This window comes from Dendrobates tinctorius, unplaced genomic scaffold, assembly GCF_039654945.1.
Source record: "Dendrobates tinctorius isolate UK_male_01 unplaced genomic scaffold, ASM3965494v1 ptg000165l, whole genome shotgun sequence".
NCBI classification, from domain to species: domain Eukaryota; kingdom Metazoa; phylum Chordata; class Amphibia; order Anura; family Dendrobatidae; genus Dendrobates; species Dendrobates tinctorius.
Genome location: NW_027361832.1, coordinates 18304617 through 18320150, shown reverse-complemented (window position 1 = coordinate 18320150; position 15534 = coordinate 18304617). Strand labels below are relative to the sequence as shown.

The window sequence follows — 15534 nt, the reverse complement described above, 5'->3', positions numbered from 1 at the left end:
GGTACACACCTGTGGCCTAAAGCTAAAAATAGTAGACCATGACAAGATAGCCAACTTTGGTTGGCAAAGGTATATACTGTTGGTCCAGAAGGTACACAAGTTTGGTTAGGGCACAAATCTTTCACACTCTGTCATCCTGCCAGTGTACTCTGCCTTGAGGGGCCACAAGGGTCAATTTTAAAAACCGGATCCGGCGTAATCCGTCGAAAAACGGATAGAAAAACGGATGAACCGGATGAGACGGATCCGGTTTTGTCTGTCAAGAACAAGACGGATCCGGCAGAAAACCGGATCCGGCACATCAGGTTTTACAAAACATTTGCCGGATCCGGCATTCCGGCACGACGCCGGATCGCGCCTGATGCCGAAAACCTGATGTGTGAAAGTAGCCTAATGCAGAAGCAGGTTGTTTCACAGACAGAGCTGCAAGCAAAACAAAAATACAAAGAACGCTGAGTCTGTATCAGCTTCACAGACCATTAGCGGCACACGTGCGGTAGCCAGGGATCGGAGTAGTTCAAGACAACACTACAACCGGATAGACTTACCGTGGCAGACCGTGTGCACGGCGTCGCAACTGCGGACGCCAAAAGCGACTGCAAGAGCGAATTTAGCAGGCGCAATGCAGAACGCTGGCTGCTGTAACGAATGATGCTTGAGCGCGCTGGCGCTAGCGCAATACTGGCTGTCCCAATCACTCACACAAACGTAATATCCGAGGGAAAGGGTTTCATAATAAGTCATACACCAGACCAAGCATCCATCACCAAGCACACAGCAGCAAGTATAGAAAATACTAGCGCATGGCATAGTGGCCATGCGCACTTTTTATAGCATACGGGACCTGCCGGAAATCTCCAGAGCCCCGAGCATAACCAATCAAATCGGGAGCAGGACCTGAGCACCTGACTCCTGAACTCCAGTGAGAGCTCATCCCGTGAGCATGCTCAGTAGCAGGGAAAAAGGACTTAGCCTCTGGAGACAAATGTGAGAATCTGGGTTGCTGCATAAGCATAGACTGACCCAGATTCCTAACAATATCTAGGCCTACAACCCAGATCGATGTTAGTTGATTAACTTTTTTGAGTTATAAATTTGAAGTTTGATCAACTTAATTTTCATGTTTAATAAGATTTAATTGATTTTTTAAAATCGCTGTTAGCAAAATTAAAAATGTATTAAGAAATGATTTGCTGGAGGGGCCCCAAGATTTTGATTGCCTCCACAGGGTTTAATCCGGCAATGACCTTTGGTCCATTTTTCAGTGTTGCATTTGGTTTGAAAATCCTTACTTGATGTAGCCTATCCTTGTGAATTGATACCAGTGTATGACTATTAGCTATCTGTAGAATAAATCTCATAACAGAACAATAGAAATTGTTATTGCAAATGTAGTAAGTAGTAATCTCATACCCAACATTCCTTGTGAATCCCATGTATACTCGTACCAGCTCCGCACACGGTTCTGAATTTGTCTGGGGATTTTATTTGTATTCATATATAATACAGTTGTGTCCACACTGGCGCGGTAATAGCTTTGTCCTGCTGTTGCAGCTCCAATCACATCACGCATCTATAAAACACATTTATAGTCAACATTTTAAGGCTAGATTTTTTCTTTTACCCCTTCGCGACATGCGCTGTATATGTACGTTCCTGCAAAGCGAAGTACATATATGGCGCTGCTATTTCCGGTCACCGCTAGACGCAGCTTTTAGATGGCTGTTGTGTCTGACAGCAGGCTATGCCTGCATGTCACTTCAGGGGGCTCAGCGATCACTGTGATTGGCTGATCAACTCTGACCCGCCAATCACAGCAATGTCACAATACAGTTGGAAAAAAAAATCCATGTGACATGCTGTGATTGGTGCTATCTGAGACAGCACCAATTGCAGCAGTCACAATAGAAGAGTGATTGCGATGTCACCTTGGCTGATTAACCCCTTTGCCGCTGTCTGAACATTAGTTACTGACCAATCAGTGGCAAAGGGATTAATATAAAATACCAGTCACCACTCTACACGCTATCTTGACCTCAGAATTGTTGTGCAGAGCGGTTGTATACCCCCTCTATGTTACCTGAAAGAGAGGGAAATTCATTGGTGGCCAGTGCAATCTTCCTGCAAACTCCTGTGCTGTGCGCAGTGTGATCAATCTGTGATCACAGCAAAAGACGCAGTTCGTCAATCCCTACTTGGTGTCACAGGGTTACAGCAACAGAAAGGAGCCAGAAGACGGCAGCGTATGATTGCTCCTACTCCTGCTCTGAAAAGAAGCAATTCTCCTTTTTAAATGGTACTTATTTCTTTTGGCAGAACAGGGTTTAATCGGCCATGTTGGAAACTCTGGGAGTATGAGCTCTCATCTTAGCTACTCCCATCCCCTTTATAATCTGGCTCCTGATTCAAACCCATGTCAGAGCTAGCTTTTGCTGCATGGCTTGGATGAGAGGTGTTTATATGAGAAGGCGTTTTGGTGGATTTATCTGTGACTGTTGTGTGGGATTGTAAGTGGGTCGCCCTCCCAGGGCTGTGGGGTACTCGGTACCGGGCCGGTATCAGCGGGATGTGTCACAGCAGTGGTGACCCGGTCGGTGGCCCTGGGCGCCCAAGTAAAAGGGGAATTGCAATAGTGGAATGTGATGGATTAAATGAAAAGTTTGTGATGCCACCTGTGGTGTTCGGCAAGTGAGATGTTAGCCGACACTGCATGCAGATCCTCTGGGACTGGTGGTGTGTTGCAGCCAAGATGGTGCAGCTCCCCACAGGTGGAGCTGTAGTCCAGGGCAGTGTAGATGTAGGGGTAGAGGAGAGGCGCAAGCAGTGTAGAAGTACCCAGATGTAGCGGTACCAGGTGTGTTGGCACAGGAATGAATGGAGGACACCAGGGCTTGTAGTTCCAAAGCTTTACTCACAGTCTGAAGTACACACAGGTGCCTGCCTCTGTGCCGTGTCCTCCGGGTCAGGGACTCAGTCAACCTCCAGGCAAGATAGGATGCTCCCTTCCAACACTCCGCCAACATGTGCCTTTCTGAACGTCTCCTCTATAGCACTTTTAAGTGTGAAGTACTCCTAGTACTGAGTTATACTGGAGTTCCTCCTGACAAACGTTCTTATGAACTTTCCTTGTATGGCAGACAGCTGTAACCTGCTTCGGGGACTCCTTGCTCCTAAGTCCCGGCTCACTATCAATGTTGCTGTTGTGCCCCCAAGTCTGAGATGGGAATAGTGCATTTACAGCCCACTACTCCACCGGTGTCTGCTGTAGAACCATTAGTGTCCATACAACCTCGGGGACCGGGCCCCGGCCTTGCGCTTAGAACTTCTTGGCAGGGTTCTTCTCTAACCCACGTCCTCTGTTCCCTTTTACTCCTACGTTCCGTACTAGTCTTTCCTTCTTATGGAAGATCAGGTTTATGTTCAATGTCTTTCTCCTTCTTTCCTTTCCCGTGCCAGCAGACCCAGGTCACTGAGATCTGCGGCAGCACATCCTTCCTCCATCCCTCTCCCAGGGATCTTCTCTCCTCACTCCTCTCTGACTGACTCTGAACTCACTGCAATTCTAAACCTTCCCGCTCCTTTATGTATTCTAACTCCACCCGCCTCCCAGCACGTTTCGTGTTCCAAGCAGGGAGCCACCAAATGTCCTCTGCTACACTCCAAGCAGGGAGCCACAATGTGGCTTTGCTGAACTACTGTGTTGTGTGGGATGCGAGTGTTGGAGCGTGGTCAGGAGCCTCCAACTTACCTGGAAGGTGGGGTACCACACCTCAGGAGGAGGTGCAGTACCTCTGTGGCAACTGAACCCTCAGGGGCGCCACATAAGTGTAATAATTCCCCTCTCTCCTCTTACTTTGGTTTGTTGAGCCTAACACACAGGCTCTCCATGCATGTGTTGTGGTTGTGACACAGCCGTGACACATGCAGTTGCGGCGCTGGTCAGCCGGCGCGCTCCATGAATCTGGGTTCCCTCTGCAGATTATTCGGTAAGCGCTGTAGCTTGCCGAATAAGAAGGAACCAGAACAAATTTGCTCATCTCTAGTTATAAGGCTGTCTGACTGCACCCTAAAGCAATGTGCACACAGAGGGTTTTTTAAAGTGGTCAAAAAAGATTTTTCTAAAGAAAATTGCTTCATGAAATTCAAATTAGTTTGGTATTTTACATTTTGAAGAGTTTTTGAAGCATTTTGAGAGAGTTTTCTCCCTAAAGCATTGTTTGTAGTCTTTTTACTGGACAGTGTCTAGTTTGGCACAGATTCCATCAGGAGTCTCTTCAAAGAAGTGATTTGCGCTTTCTTTTGTTTCACCAGACATTTTTTCAAAACCTGAGGTGGAAAAAAATACTTCAGACACTGAACATATGAACTTTAACCCCTTCATGACCCAGCCTATTTTGACCTTAATGACCTGGCCATTTTTTGCAATTCTGACCAATGTCCCTTTATGAGGTAATAACTCAGGAACGCTTCAACGTATCCTAGCGATTCCGAGATTGTTTTTTCGTGACATATTGGGCTTCATGATAGTGGTATATTTAGGTCAATAATTTTTGCGTTTATTTGTGAAAAAAATGGAAATTTGGCAAAAATTTTGAAAATTTTGCAATTTTCAAATTTTGAATTTTTATTCTGTTAAACCATAGAGTTATGTGACACAAAATAGTTAATAAATAACATTTCCCACATGTCTACTTTACATCAGCACAATTTTGGAAACAACATTTTTTTTCGTTAGGAAGTTATAAGGGTTAAAAGTTGACCAGCAATTTCTCATTTTTACAACAAAATTTACAAAACCATTTTTTTTAGGGACCACCTCACATTTGAAGTCACTTTGAGGGGTCTATATGGCAGAAAATACCCAAAAGTGTCACCATTCTAAAAACTGCACCCCTCAAGCTACTCAAAACTATATTCAAGAAGATTATTAACCCTTCAGGTGCTTCACAGGAACTAAAGCAACATGGAATGAAAAAATGGACATTTTAATTTTTCCAACCAAAATTTTATTTTAGCATCAGTTTTTTCATTTTCACATGGGTAACAGGATAAAATGTATCCTAAAATTTGTTGGGCAATTTCTCCTGAGTACACTGATACCTCATATGTGGTCATAAACCACTGTTTGGGCGCACGGCAGGGCTCAGAAGGCAAGGAGCGCCATTTTACTTTTTGAATGTAAAATATGCTTGAATGTTTAGCGGTTGCCATGTCTTGTTTTAAGAGTACCTGTGTGCCTAAACATTGGAGCTCCCCCACAAGTGAGCCCATTTTGGAAACTAGACCCTCCAAAGAACTTATCTAGATGCATAGTATGCACTTTGAACCCCCAGGTGCTTCACAAATTGATCTGTAAAAAAAAAAAGTACTTTTTTTTTCACAAAAATTTTATTTGGCCTCAGTTTTTTCATTTTCACATGGGCAACAGGATAAAATGGATCCTAAAATTTGTTGGGCAATTTCTCCTGAGTACATCAATATCTCATATGTGGTCATAAACCACTGTTTGGGCGCACCGCAAGGCCCGGAAGGGAAGGAGCGCCATGTGACTTTTTGATTGGAAAATTAGCTCCAATCGTTAGCGGACACCATGTCGCATTTGGAGAGCCCCTGTGTGCCTAAACATTGGAGCTCCCCCACAAGTGACCCCATTTTGGAAACTAGACCCCCGAAGGAACTTATCTAGATGTGTGGTGAGCACTTTGAACCCCCAAGTGCTTCACAGAAGTTTATAACGCAGAGCAGTGAAAATAAAAAAATAATTTTTTTTCCTCAAAAATGATTTTTTTAGCCCGCTATTTTTTATTTTCCCAAGGGTAACAGGATAAATTGGACCCCAAAAGTTGTTGTCCAGTTTGTCCTGAGTACACTGGTACCCCATATGTGGGGGAAAACCACTGTTTGAGCGCACGGCATGACTCAGAAGGGAAGGAGCGTCATTTGACTTTTTGAATGGAAAATTAGCTCCAATCGTTAGCGGACACCATGTTGTGTTTGCAGAGCCCCTGTGTGCGTAAACTTTGGAGCTCCCCCACAAATGACCCCATTTTGGAAACTAGACCCCCTAAGGAACTTATCTAGATGCATAGTGAGCACTTTGAACCCCCAGGTGCTACACAGAAGTTTATAACGCAGAGCCGTTAAAATAAAAATATTTTTTTTCCCTCAAAAAATAAATGTTTAGCCTGCTATTTTTTATTTTCACAAAGGTAACAGGATAAATTGGACCCCAAAAGTTGTTGTCCAGCTTGTCCTGAGTACGCTGGTACCACATATGTGGGGGGGACCACTGTTTGGGCACACGTTGGGGCTCAGAAGGGAAGTAGTGACGTTTTGAAATGCCGACTTGATGGAATGGTCTGTGGGCGTCATGTTATGTTTGCAGAGCCCCTGATGTACCTAAACAGTGGAAACCCCCCACAAATGACCCCATTTTGGAAACTAGATCACCCAAGAAACTAATATAGATGTGTGGTGAGCACGTTGAACCCCCAAGTGCTTCACAGAAGTTTATAACGCAGAGCCGTGAAAATAAAAAAATATTTTTTTTTCCTCAAAAAATTATTTTTAGTCCACTATTTTTTATTTTCACAAGGGTAACAGGATAAATTGGACCCCAAAAGTTGTTGTCCAGTGTGTCCTGAGTACGCTGGTACCCCATAAGTGGGGGGGACCACTGTTTGGGCACACGTTGGGGCTCGGAAGGGAAGTAGTGACGCTTTGAAATGAAGACTTGATGGAATGGTCTGTGGGCGTCATGCTACATTTGCAGAGCCCCTGATGTACCTAAACAGTGGAAACCCCCCACAAGTGACCCCATTTTGGAAACTATATCACCTAAGGAACTAATCTAGATGTGAGGTCAGCACTTTGAACCCCCAAGTGCTTCACAGAAGTTTATAACGCAGAGCTGTGAAAATAAAAAAATATTTTTTTTTCCTCAAAAAGTGATTTTTAGCCCACTATTTTTTATTTTCACAAGGGTAACAGGATAAATTGGACCCCAAAAGTTGTTGTCCAGGTTGTCCTGAGTATGCTGGTACCCCATATATGGGGGGGGACCACTGTTTGGGCACACGTTGGGGCACGGAAGGGAAGTAGTGACGCTTTGAAATGCCGACTTGATGGAATGGTCTGTGGGCGTCATGTTACGTTTGCAGAGCCCCTGATGTACCTAAACAGTGGAAACCCCCCACAAGTGACCCCATTTTGGAAACTAGACCCCCCAAGGAACTTATCTAGATGTGTGGTGAGCACGTTGAACCCCCAAGTGCTTCACAGAAGTTTATAACGCAGAACCGTGAAAATAAAAAATCTTTTTTTTCCACAAAAATAATTATTTTAGCCCCCATTTTTTTATTTTCCCAAGGGTAACAGGAGAAATTAGACCCCTAAAGTTGTTGTGCAATTTTTCCTGAGTACCCTGATACCCCATAAGTGGGGGTACACCACTGTTTGGGCACACGTCGGGGCTCGAAATGGAGGGAGCACCGTTTGACTTTTTGAACGCAAAATTGGCTGGAATAAATGGTGGCTCCATGTCGCGTTTGGAGAGCCCCTGATGTGCCTAAACAGTGGAAACCCCTCAATTCTATCTCCAACCCTAACGCCAACACACCCCTAACCCTAATCCCAACCCTAATCATAACCCTAACCACAACCCTAATCCCAACACACCCCTAACGAAATCCCAACTCTAACCCTAACCACAAGCCTAACCGTAATCCCAACCCCAACCCTAATCCCAATTCCAACCCTAACCCTAAATTCAACCCTAACTCTAAATTCAACCCTAATCCTTAGTCCAACCCTAACCCTTAGTCCAACCCTAACCCTTAGTCCAACCCTAACCCCTAGTCCAACCCTAGCCCCTAGTCCAACCCTAACCCCTAGTCCAACCCTAACCCCTAGTCCAACCCTAACCCTTAGTCCAACCCTAACCCTAGCCCTAACCCTAACCCTAGCCCTGGACCTAACCCTAATGGAAAAAAAAATAAAAAATATTTTATTATTTGTCCCTACCTATGGGGGTGATAAAGGGGGCGGTGATTTACTTTTTATTTATTTTGATCACTATGAAAGTTTATCATAGTGATCAAAATAAATGAATGAATCTGCAGCGTTGCAGATTCGATTCGGCGCACTGCGCATGCGCCCGCCATCTTGCAAGATGGCGGCGCCCATGACGCTGGACGGCAGGACACCGGGACGGATAGCGGGAGATCGGAGGCACAAAGGAGGGTGAGGGGGTGATCGGAGGGTGAGAGGGGATGATCGGAGGGCTGGGGGGGCGGAGAGAAGGCGGGGGGGCAGATCATGACGGCGGCTGCCGATCGGTGCCGTCAGAAGGTGGCGGCAGCCGATCGGTGCCGTCAGTCGTGTGGGGGGGTCGGGTCTCGGTGTCCAGCCATGTCCGATGCTATTTCAGCATCGGCCATGGCTGGATTGTAATATTTCACCAATTTTCATTGGTGAAATATTACAATCGCTCTGATTGGCAGTTTCACTTTTAACAGCCAATCAGAGCGATCGTAGGCACGTGGGGGCTTAGCCACACCCCCAGGTGTTAACTCTGAGGCTGTGTGCACACGCTGCGGATTATGTGCGGATTTTGTAAAATCCGCAGGTGAAACCGCAGGTCAAAAGACCTGCGGTTTTACCTGCGGATTGCTCTGCGGTTTTGCCCTGCGGTTTTTCATCTCCTCAATGGAGGAGATGGCAAACCGCAGGAGAATCCGCAGAAAGAATTGACATGTCAATTCTTTCTGCGGATTGAAAACCGCAGATAATCCGCGCAGAAAATTCCGCACCGTCTGCACTGCGGTTTTTGATTCCCATAGGGAATCATGGTACTGTACACCGCAGCAAAAACTGCTGCGGGTCCGCAGCGGCCAAAACCGCTGCGGAACCGCAGCAAAATCCGCAGCGTGTGCACACAGCCTGAAGGGTCCTTTGTGTGCGGGTCGGGTGACCTTTCAGTGACCCCGGTCACCCGACCCGCAGGGGGGCTATTTATAGCATGACGCCTACGTAGGCGTCATAGGTCGTTTGGGCACTGCTTTTCATGACGCCTACGTAGGCGTCATAGGTCGTGAAGGGGTTAAAGTAGTCTTACAATAGAAATGAATAGAAAGAGTCTTTGAAGCATTTTATACCATTTTCAAGTGTTTTTTTTCTTATAGCAGCTGTGTGCACATACCCTAGGAGTCACAATAGAAAAACTTCTCACAAAAAAAAAAAATCAAGACAACTCTAAATTTGTTCAAAGTAAGTTAATTCCCAAGTGTGTCCTCAAAAAACAATACCATGTTTTGGGAAATTTACTTAATCTTCCATAAGTGCTTTACATGTGATTTCTCGATTGGAAATCCTGCCATGATTTGTTGGGTTTTTTTGAGGACAGGGTTGGGCAACATAACTTTAAGCTACCATAATTATTTTTTTCATTTTCAATAAAACACAATATTCTGCACTGATCTGTTCAATATGAAGCTAATATTGAGTTCTTTTTTACCTGTCCAATCAAACTTGAAAAGACGAAGACTCCAGTAAAATAATTCAGCAGCTGGAAAACTATTTCAAACAGCGTTTGAGGTTCTGCAAGGCCACCTATTGTGATCAAAGTCCGTACTGCAAAGTAGTAACATCTCAGATACCTGCGGATAAACAAGGACTGATATTTTTAGATGGTCCTCTGAAAGGAATGTCAATAATAAAACTATTATAGGCTTTCCAATACATGATTTATAAACCTTACGACATTAGAATAAATTGGTGAAAATGAAATGCTACACCAAACTATCAAATGTTTTACAGTATGGTCCACTAAGCAAGAACAAAATCCAGTACATGGGGTACTTTGTAAACCTAAGGTGCTATCAAAATCCAGTACATTGTTAGGGTGGGGTACCTTGGAAGCATGATTGGGAATATTACGTTTTACCTTAGCCTCATCCAATACTTTTTGTGTGGGCACAGGTCATATTCTGGCAGGTTTGTTGTGATTAAATTGAGATACCTTCTGTTGTATCTTAGATTCCTATTGCGGTGTTACAACTTGAACCCCCTTAAGCATCCTTTGGAACACTAGTGGTACTGCTTGACCCTTAGCTATTATATTTTTATCTACAGTACTGGTTATAAATCATGGAAGAAAAAACTGTGGGGGGGGGGGATTCCAGTGCAATAGGGTTTTATTCGATAAACCAGTTATAATGAGAAAGTGGTAAATGCTGACCCTATGAGATTGGAAAACCATAATAGTAGTTAAACTTTGGAATAGAAACATGCAAGGGGATCATGTGTGGGGGCACTAATGTGGAGGCATAATACTGTGTAGAAGGACATGTCATACTTTGAGTTCATTAAGGGTATCTTTCAAAGCTATAGCGAACCTGTCAGCAGGATTTTGCTCAGTAAACTACAGGTATTGTCATTTAGCGCTGTTATACTGATTAAAATGATACCTGGGGTGAAGATATCCGTCTTGTGGTTCTTGTGTAATCAGTGTTAGAAGTTTTCAGTTAATGATATGCCTGGGACAGTAGGCAAAGCACAAACCTGTTCCTCATCATAGAGATAGACTGTTTGGGCTTTGGGGCGGTCTGTGTGCAGGTCTTTCCTTGTTTCTCTGGTTTCGAGCAGGAAGATAAGACTCTGCCTACAGTTCCGCCCCAAAGCACGAGCATCTCATGACCTGAAAACTCCTAAAAGTGATTAAGAACCACAAGACAGATTTCTTCACTTCAGGTATCATTTTAATCAGTTTAACACTGCCAACCTGACAATGCCTGTAGTTTACTTAGCAAAATCCTGCTGACAGGTTTGCTTTAAGAGATATGCAGAGAAATTGTGAGAGTGAGAAGCTCATACACTTCTCCAACATCGCCAGCGGTAGGATCAAAAAAATAATGATGATATCATAATATGTTGTTATATAGAATATCATGATTTATGGTAGGTGGGGACAGAACGAAGCATGTCACTTGTTTTGAGACCGCATTGTTTATTCAGAAAAGTTACTAAAGTTACTTGCAATCCAATGTCAAACGATAAATTTCTTTATTGGACTAAAAGATATTGTTTGTCTTATTTAATGGTTTTCATTTCAAGCTTTAGTTGCTTGTTCATCTCATGTGGAAAATGGTAATATGCCCCTTTAAGCCTCCTTGTCTGTATGGCACTTGTATTTAAAGCTACAGTCAGAAATATGGAAATGAAAAAAAGAAAAAAAAACATGCAAAATATGAGCAGCATATGTGGAAGAGTGCAAAATGATTGACAAAGCATAACAATTCTACAATAATAGACAAGAGTTGTTCAGCATTGACTCTACAGAACGCACACCTTTTTTTATTCATAAAATGGAGCTAAAATAACAATGCTTTGGGCATAGTATGCCAGGTTGCTCTGCAACACATCGATACCCATTTCAGAGCCTCTGGCACTGAAGTAACCAAATACTATTATAGCCTGGCATGCTAATGTGCAAACAGCCAGAGCAGAATATAACAGACTGAGCATAAATAATGATTGAGCAGAGGGAGATCACAGTCTAAGGTGTGCGTTACCAGGTAGTAGAGATTAGGAACCTGAAAGGATGCATACATCTTACCCTTTTTCTTTAAATTGTTCATTTGCTTCCTAAGTACAGCACTAGCACCACTGTAAATAGTCTTCATTAAAATTTTACGACCATATTGCTGCTGCATAGTGTCTGTAAGTCCTGTATCTAGCGGAGTGCTTCGGAAAAAAAAATGCTACAAATACAAATTTCCCTTTCTCAGCATTAGGTTATATCGGCAAGGAAGTTGTATACAGTTCTCACAGGTGGAGAAAGCATGTACAGTCTCAAGGAAGGCAGAAAAAGCAGCCTATAGATAAGGAGTAAAGTAAATGAATATGAAATCAGTACAGGATATAAATTGTGTTCAGCTAATGAAGGCAGCAGTTCCCTGGATAGACTTAGACCTGTCATCCAGCCTATATTCCTGAAAGACACTCCAACAATAGAAAATCTGAACTTTGGATAAGACATGAAATTGCATATCAGGTGGTCTAAAGATAAATGTAGTGATGGAGATTGCAGACTGAAACTTAGTGTAATTTTAAATATTAAATATAACCACTAGCAAATATATATACATATATACTGTATATAGGCGTGACATGGGCGGGAAGGAGAGTGGCAACACCCACCTGTCAAATTACTGAAAATTGGTGTAACTTAGTCCAGAAATGTACTCAGTGCCACTTAATGAATTATCTGCCTCATAATCCAGTGAGCCCTTCATTCAGCCTGATGTGCGCTATGCCCTCATATATTTTGCATTAATACATTTTTTTTTTTATATAATTGCAGTTTATGCATAAATTTAGTATATTAAAATGAGCAGAGAGCCAGTTCCTACAGCTCCTATAGAGGTTATCACCTTGCTTTTAGAAGCTCTCCAAGAACAATACCGCCTAAAAAAAACAGTAAAACATAGTAGCGAGGGGTCTGAAGTGATTGAATATTGCATGCACAGATCAGACTCTGGCAGACCCAATCTGTCCATATATTAGATATATGTTTCAAATATTCCACCTTTGGAAGCCATCATGGTTTATAGGGCAATGAGACTTGTAAAAAGAAAAAAAAAGGTCCATTACTTGTCAAAAAAAGATAGTACAATGCAACATAGGATACAAGATTGGTTAATGAACTCGCCCAAATCAGTGGAAAAACTGTGCTGTAACAAGCAGAAATGCATATACAGGGTGGGCCATTTACATGGATACACCTAAATAAAATGGGAATGGTTGGTGATATCAACTTCCTGTTTGTGGCACATTAGTATATGGGAGGGGGAAAACTTTTCGAGATGGGTGGTGTCCATGGCGGTCATTTTGAAGTCGGCCATTTTGGATCCAACTTTATTTTTTCCAATGGGAAGAGAGTCATGTGACGCATCATACTTATTGAGAATTTCACAAGAAAAACAATGGTGTGCTTGGTTTCAACGTAACTTTATTCTTTCATGAGTTATTTACAAGTTTATGACCACTTATAAAATATGTTCAAAATGCTGCCCATTGTGTTGGATCGTCAATGCAATCCTCTTCTCCCACTCCTGACACACTGATAGCCACACCGCAGAAGAAATGCTAGTCTAAGGGGGTCAGATTCTTTGTAGGAAAGCTCGGACCTGACACCCATAATGTGGTGGTGCACCATCTTGCTGGAAAAACTCAGGGAACGTGCCATCTTCAGTGTATATGTCAAATTGGAAGAAACGTGGATATTCCCCGCGCTGCTGTAGCAATAATGATCCAGGCATATGGATGTTAAAGGATGGTATTTTATTCTTTATTCTCAACGCGTTTCAAAGTCAGTGCGTCTTCTTCCTCAGGAGTTGCATCACTCAAATCAGTCAGTGAATTGACCTGTGGATCTGTGGCGGCTGTCGTCTCTGATGAGTATTATACGCTCTAATATTGTGGAATAATAGGTGAGTGCAAACCAAGTGGTTTTTTTTTTCAAATTTACCACCAGATAAGACCCTATTGGCGCTTTTTGTCTCCTATAGTGTTTCTGAGTATCTTCAGTGCATAAAGATGGCAGCACATCATCATGTAGCAATTTCAGATTTCCAGTGGCATTGAGGTTTCCATTGATGAAGAATGGCCCCACTATCTTTGTACCCCACCATACCATCAATTATGGTGTCAGGTCCGAGCATTCCTACATAAACAGTTTCCTGGAAAGTGGATTGGTCGTCGTGGGCCAGTTGAATGGCCATCAAGGTCTCCCGATCTGACCCCCTTAGACTTTTATCTTTGGGGTCATCTGAAGGCAATTGTCTATGGTGTGAAGATACGAGATGTGCAGCATCTGAAACAACGGATACTGGAAGCCTGTGCTAGCATTTCTTCTTCAGTGTTGCTATCAGTGTGTCAAGAGTGGGAGAAGAGTGCTGCATTGACAATCCAACACACATTTTATAAGTGGTCATAAACTTGTAACTAAATCATGAAAGAATAAAGTTACATTAAAACCAAGCACACCATTGCTTTTCTTGTGAAATTCTCAATGAGTTTGATGTGTCACATGACCCTCTTCCCATTGAAAAAAATAAAGTTGGATCCAAAATGGCCGACTTCAAAATGGCTGCCATGGTCACCACCTATATTGAAAAGTTTCCCCCTCCCATATACTAATATGCCACAAACAGGAAGTTGATATCTCCAACCATTCCCATTTTATTTAGGTGTATCAATATAAGTGCCCCTCTGTATAGCTGGTGATCATCAGTTATAGGCAATCCATCAGCAGGTTTGTGCTATATAATCTGAAACCAGCATGCTGTAGGGGCAAAGAATTTGATTCCAGGGATACGCCACTTGCTCAGCTGTGTGGGAAGTTTCAATACAATCAGTGCTTTATCAGCAGGATATTATTACTAGAGGACTACATTTTTTTGTGTGCCAAGCAGCCCAGCTAATCTGAACCCACCACTGATTGACAACTTCCTGTGTACACTGTGCATAGGCAGAAAGCTGCCAATCAGTGGTGTGGGTGGGGTTATACACAACTTAGTATTTTGAACACTGATAAAACAGAGATTCTATCAACACAGTATCAAAGGAGTTGTTCACTACTTGGACAACCCCTTCTCAATCCCCAGTAGTATAATAACACCTACACTCACCTGCAGTACCGGTGATGTTCCATCAGTGGCGGCACTGGCTCTCCCATAGATCACGTTACAGGGTTATGTCACACGATCCCTGTGGCCAATCAGCGGCCGCTTCAGTCTTGCTGTCTTGGGACGAATCACATACATCCGGAGGAAGTGACAGAGCAGCAGCTTTCACTTCCTCCATATGTATGTGATTGTCCAAAGGAGGGGAGGGCGGAGGCAGCGCTGATTGACCACAGGGATTGCTTGACATACTAATGTCATGCAATCCCTGGGAAACCCAACGCCAATACCTCTGGAATGGCACCGGCATCGAAGGTAAGTGTTATTATTTAACAAGGGGGAAAAATGGGAATTGAAAAGGGGATTTCTGGGTGGTGGACAACCCCTTTACATAGTTCATTAAGTGGTACATAACTCGAATCAGACTCTCTGCACCTACATTATACTGCTCTCAGATTACATGGCACAAGCCTGGATCAATAACTATAGAAATAAAGAAAAGTGTTTTTTTCCACCAATCTATTGTACCCTTTGCTTTGTTCACTTTATGACTTGTTGAAGTCCATTATGAGCATGGTTGTCTTTGTCACTTTGAGCTACCTTCATAAAGTCCCACGATATTGAGGATGCATAAATAATACACTTCATCTCTGATCTCTCCATCATTTCTATTGCCTTTGTGTCATTTGTGGAGCAAATGATATAACAAGCTGTCAGTCCTGCCAGATGACGGTTTGTTATACGGGTGGCCGCTGAACTTGACCTTTTTGCAATAACATATTAGCATTAACTGTTCCTCATGTCAAACACATATCACCCTACTAAAAATACCCTATGCGCATCTAAAAGG

The 15534-nt window shown here is 43.1% G+C and overlaps 1 protein-coding gene across 3 annotated transcripts in view; it reads right to left on the bottom strand.

Moving 5' to 3' along the window:
- CNGB3 (cyclic nucleotide gated channel subunit beta 3) overlaps positions 1 to 15534 on the bottom strand; it is a 226683-nt gene that overhangs the window by 55664 nt on the left and 155485 nt on the right. For all 3 annotated transcript variants that reach the window (XM_073550539.1, XM_073550538.1, XM_073550540.1), the window contains 2 exons: positions 9515 to 9656; positions 1414 to 1573 (listed from right to left, as the gene is read on the bottom strand). In XM_073550539.1, coding sequence (XP_073406640.1) covers positions 1414 to 1573; positions 9515 to 9656 — 302 coding nt within the window. The remainder of the gene's footprint in view (positions 1 to 1413; positions 1574 to 9514; positions 9657 to 15534) is intronic.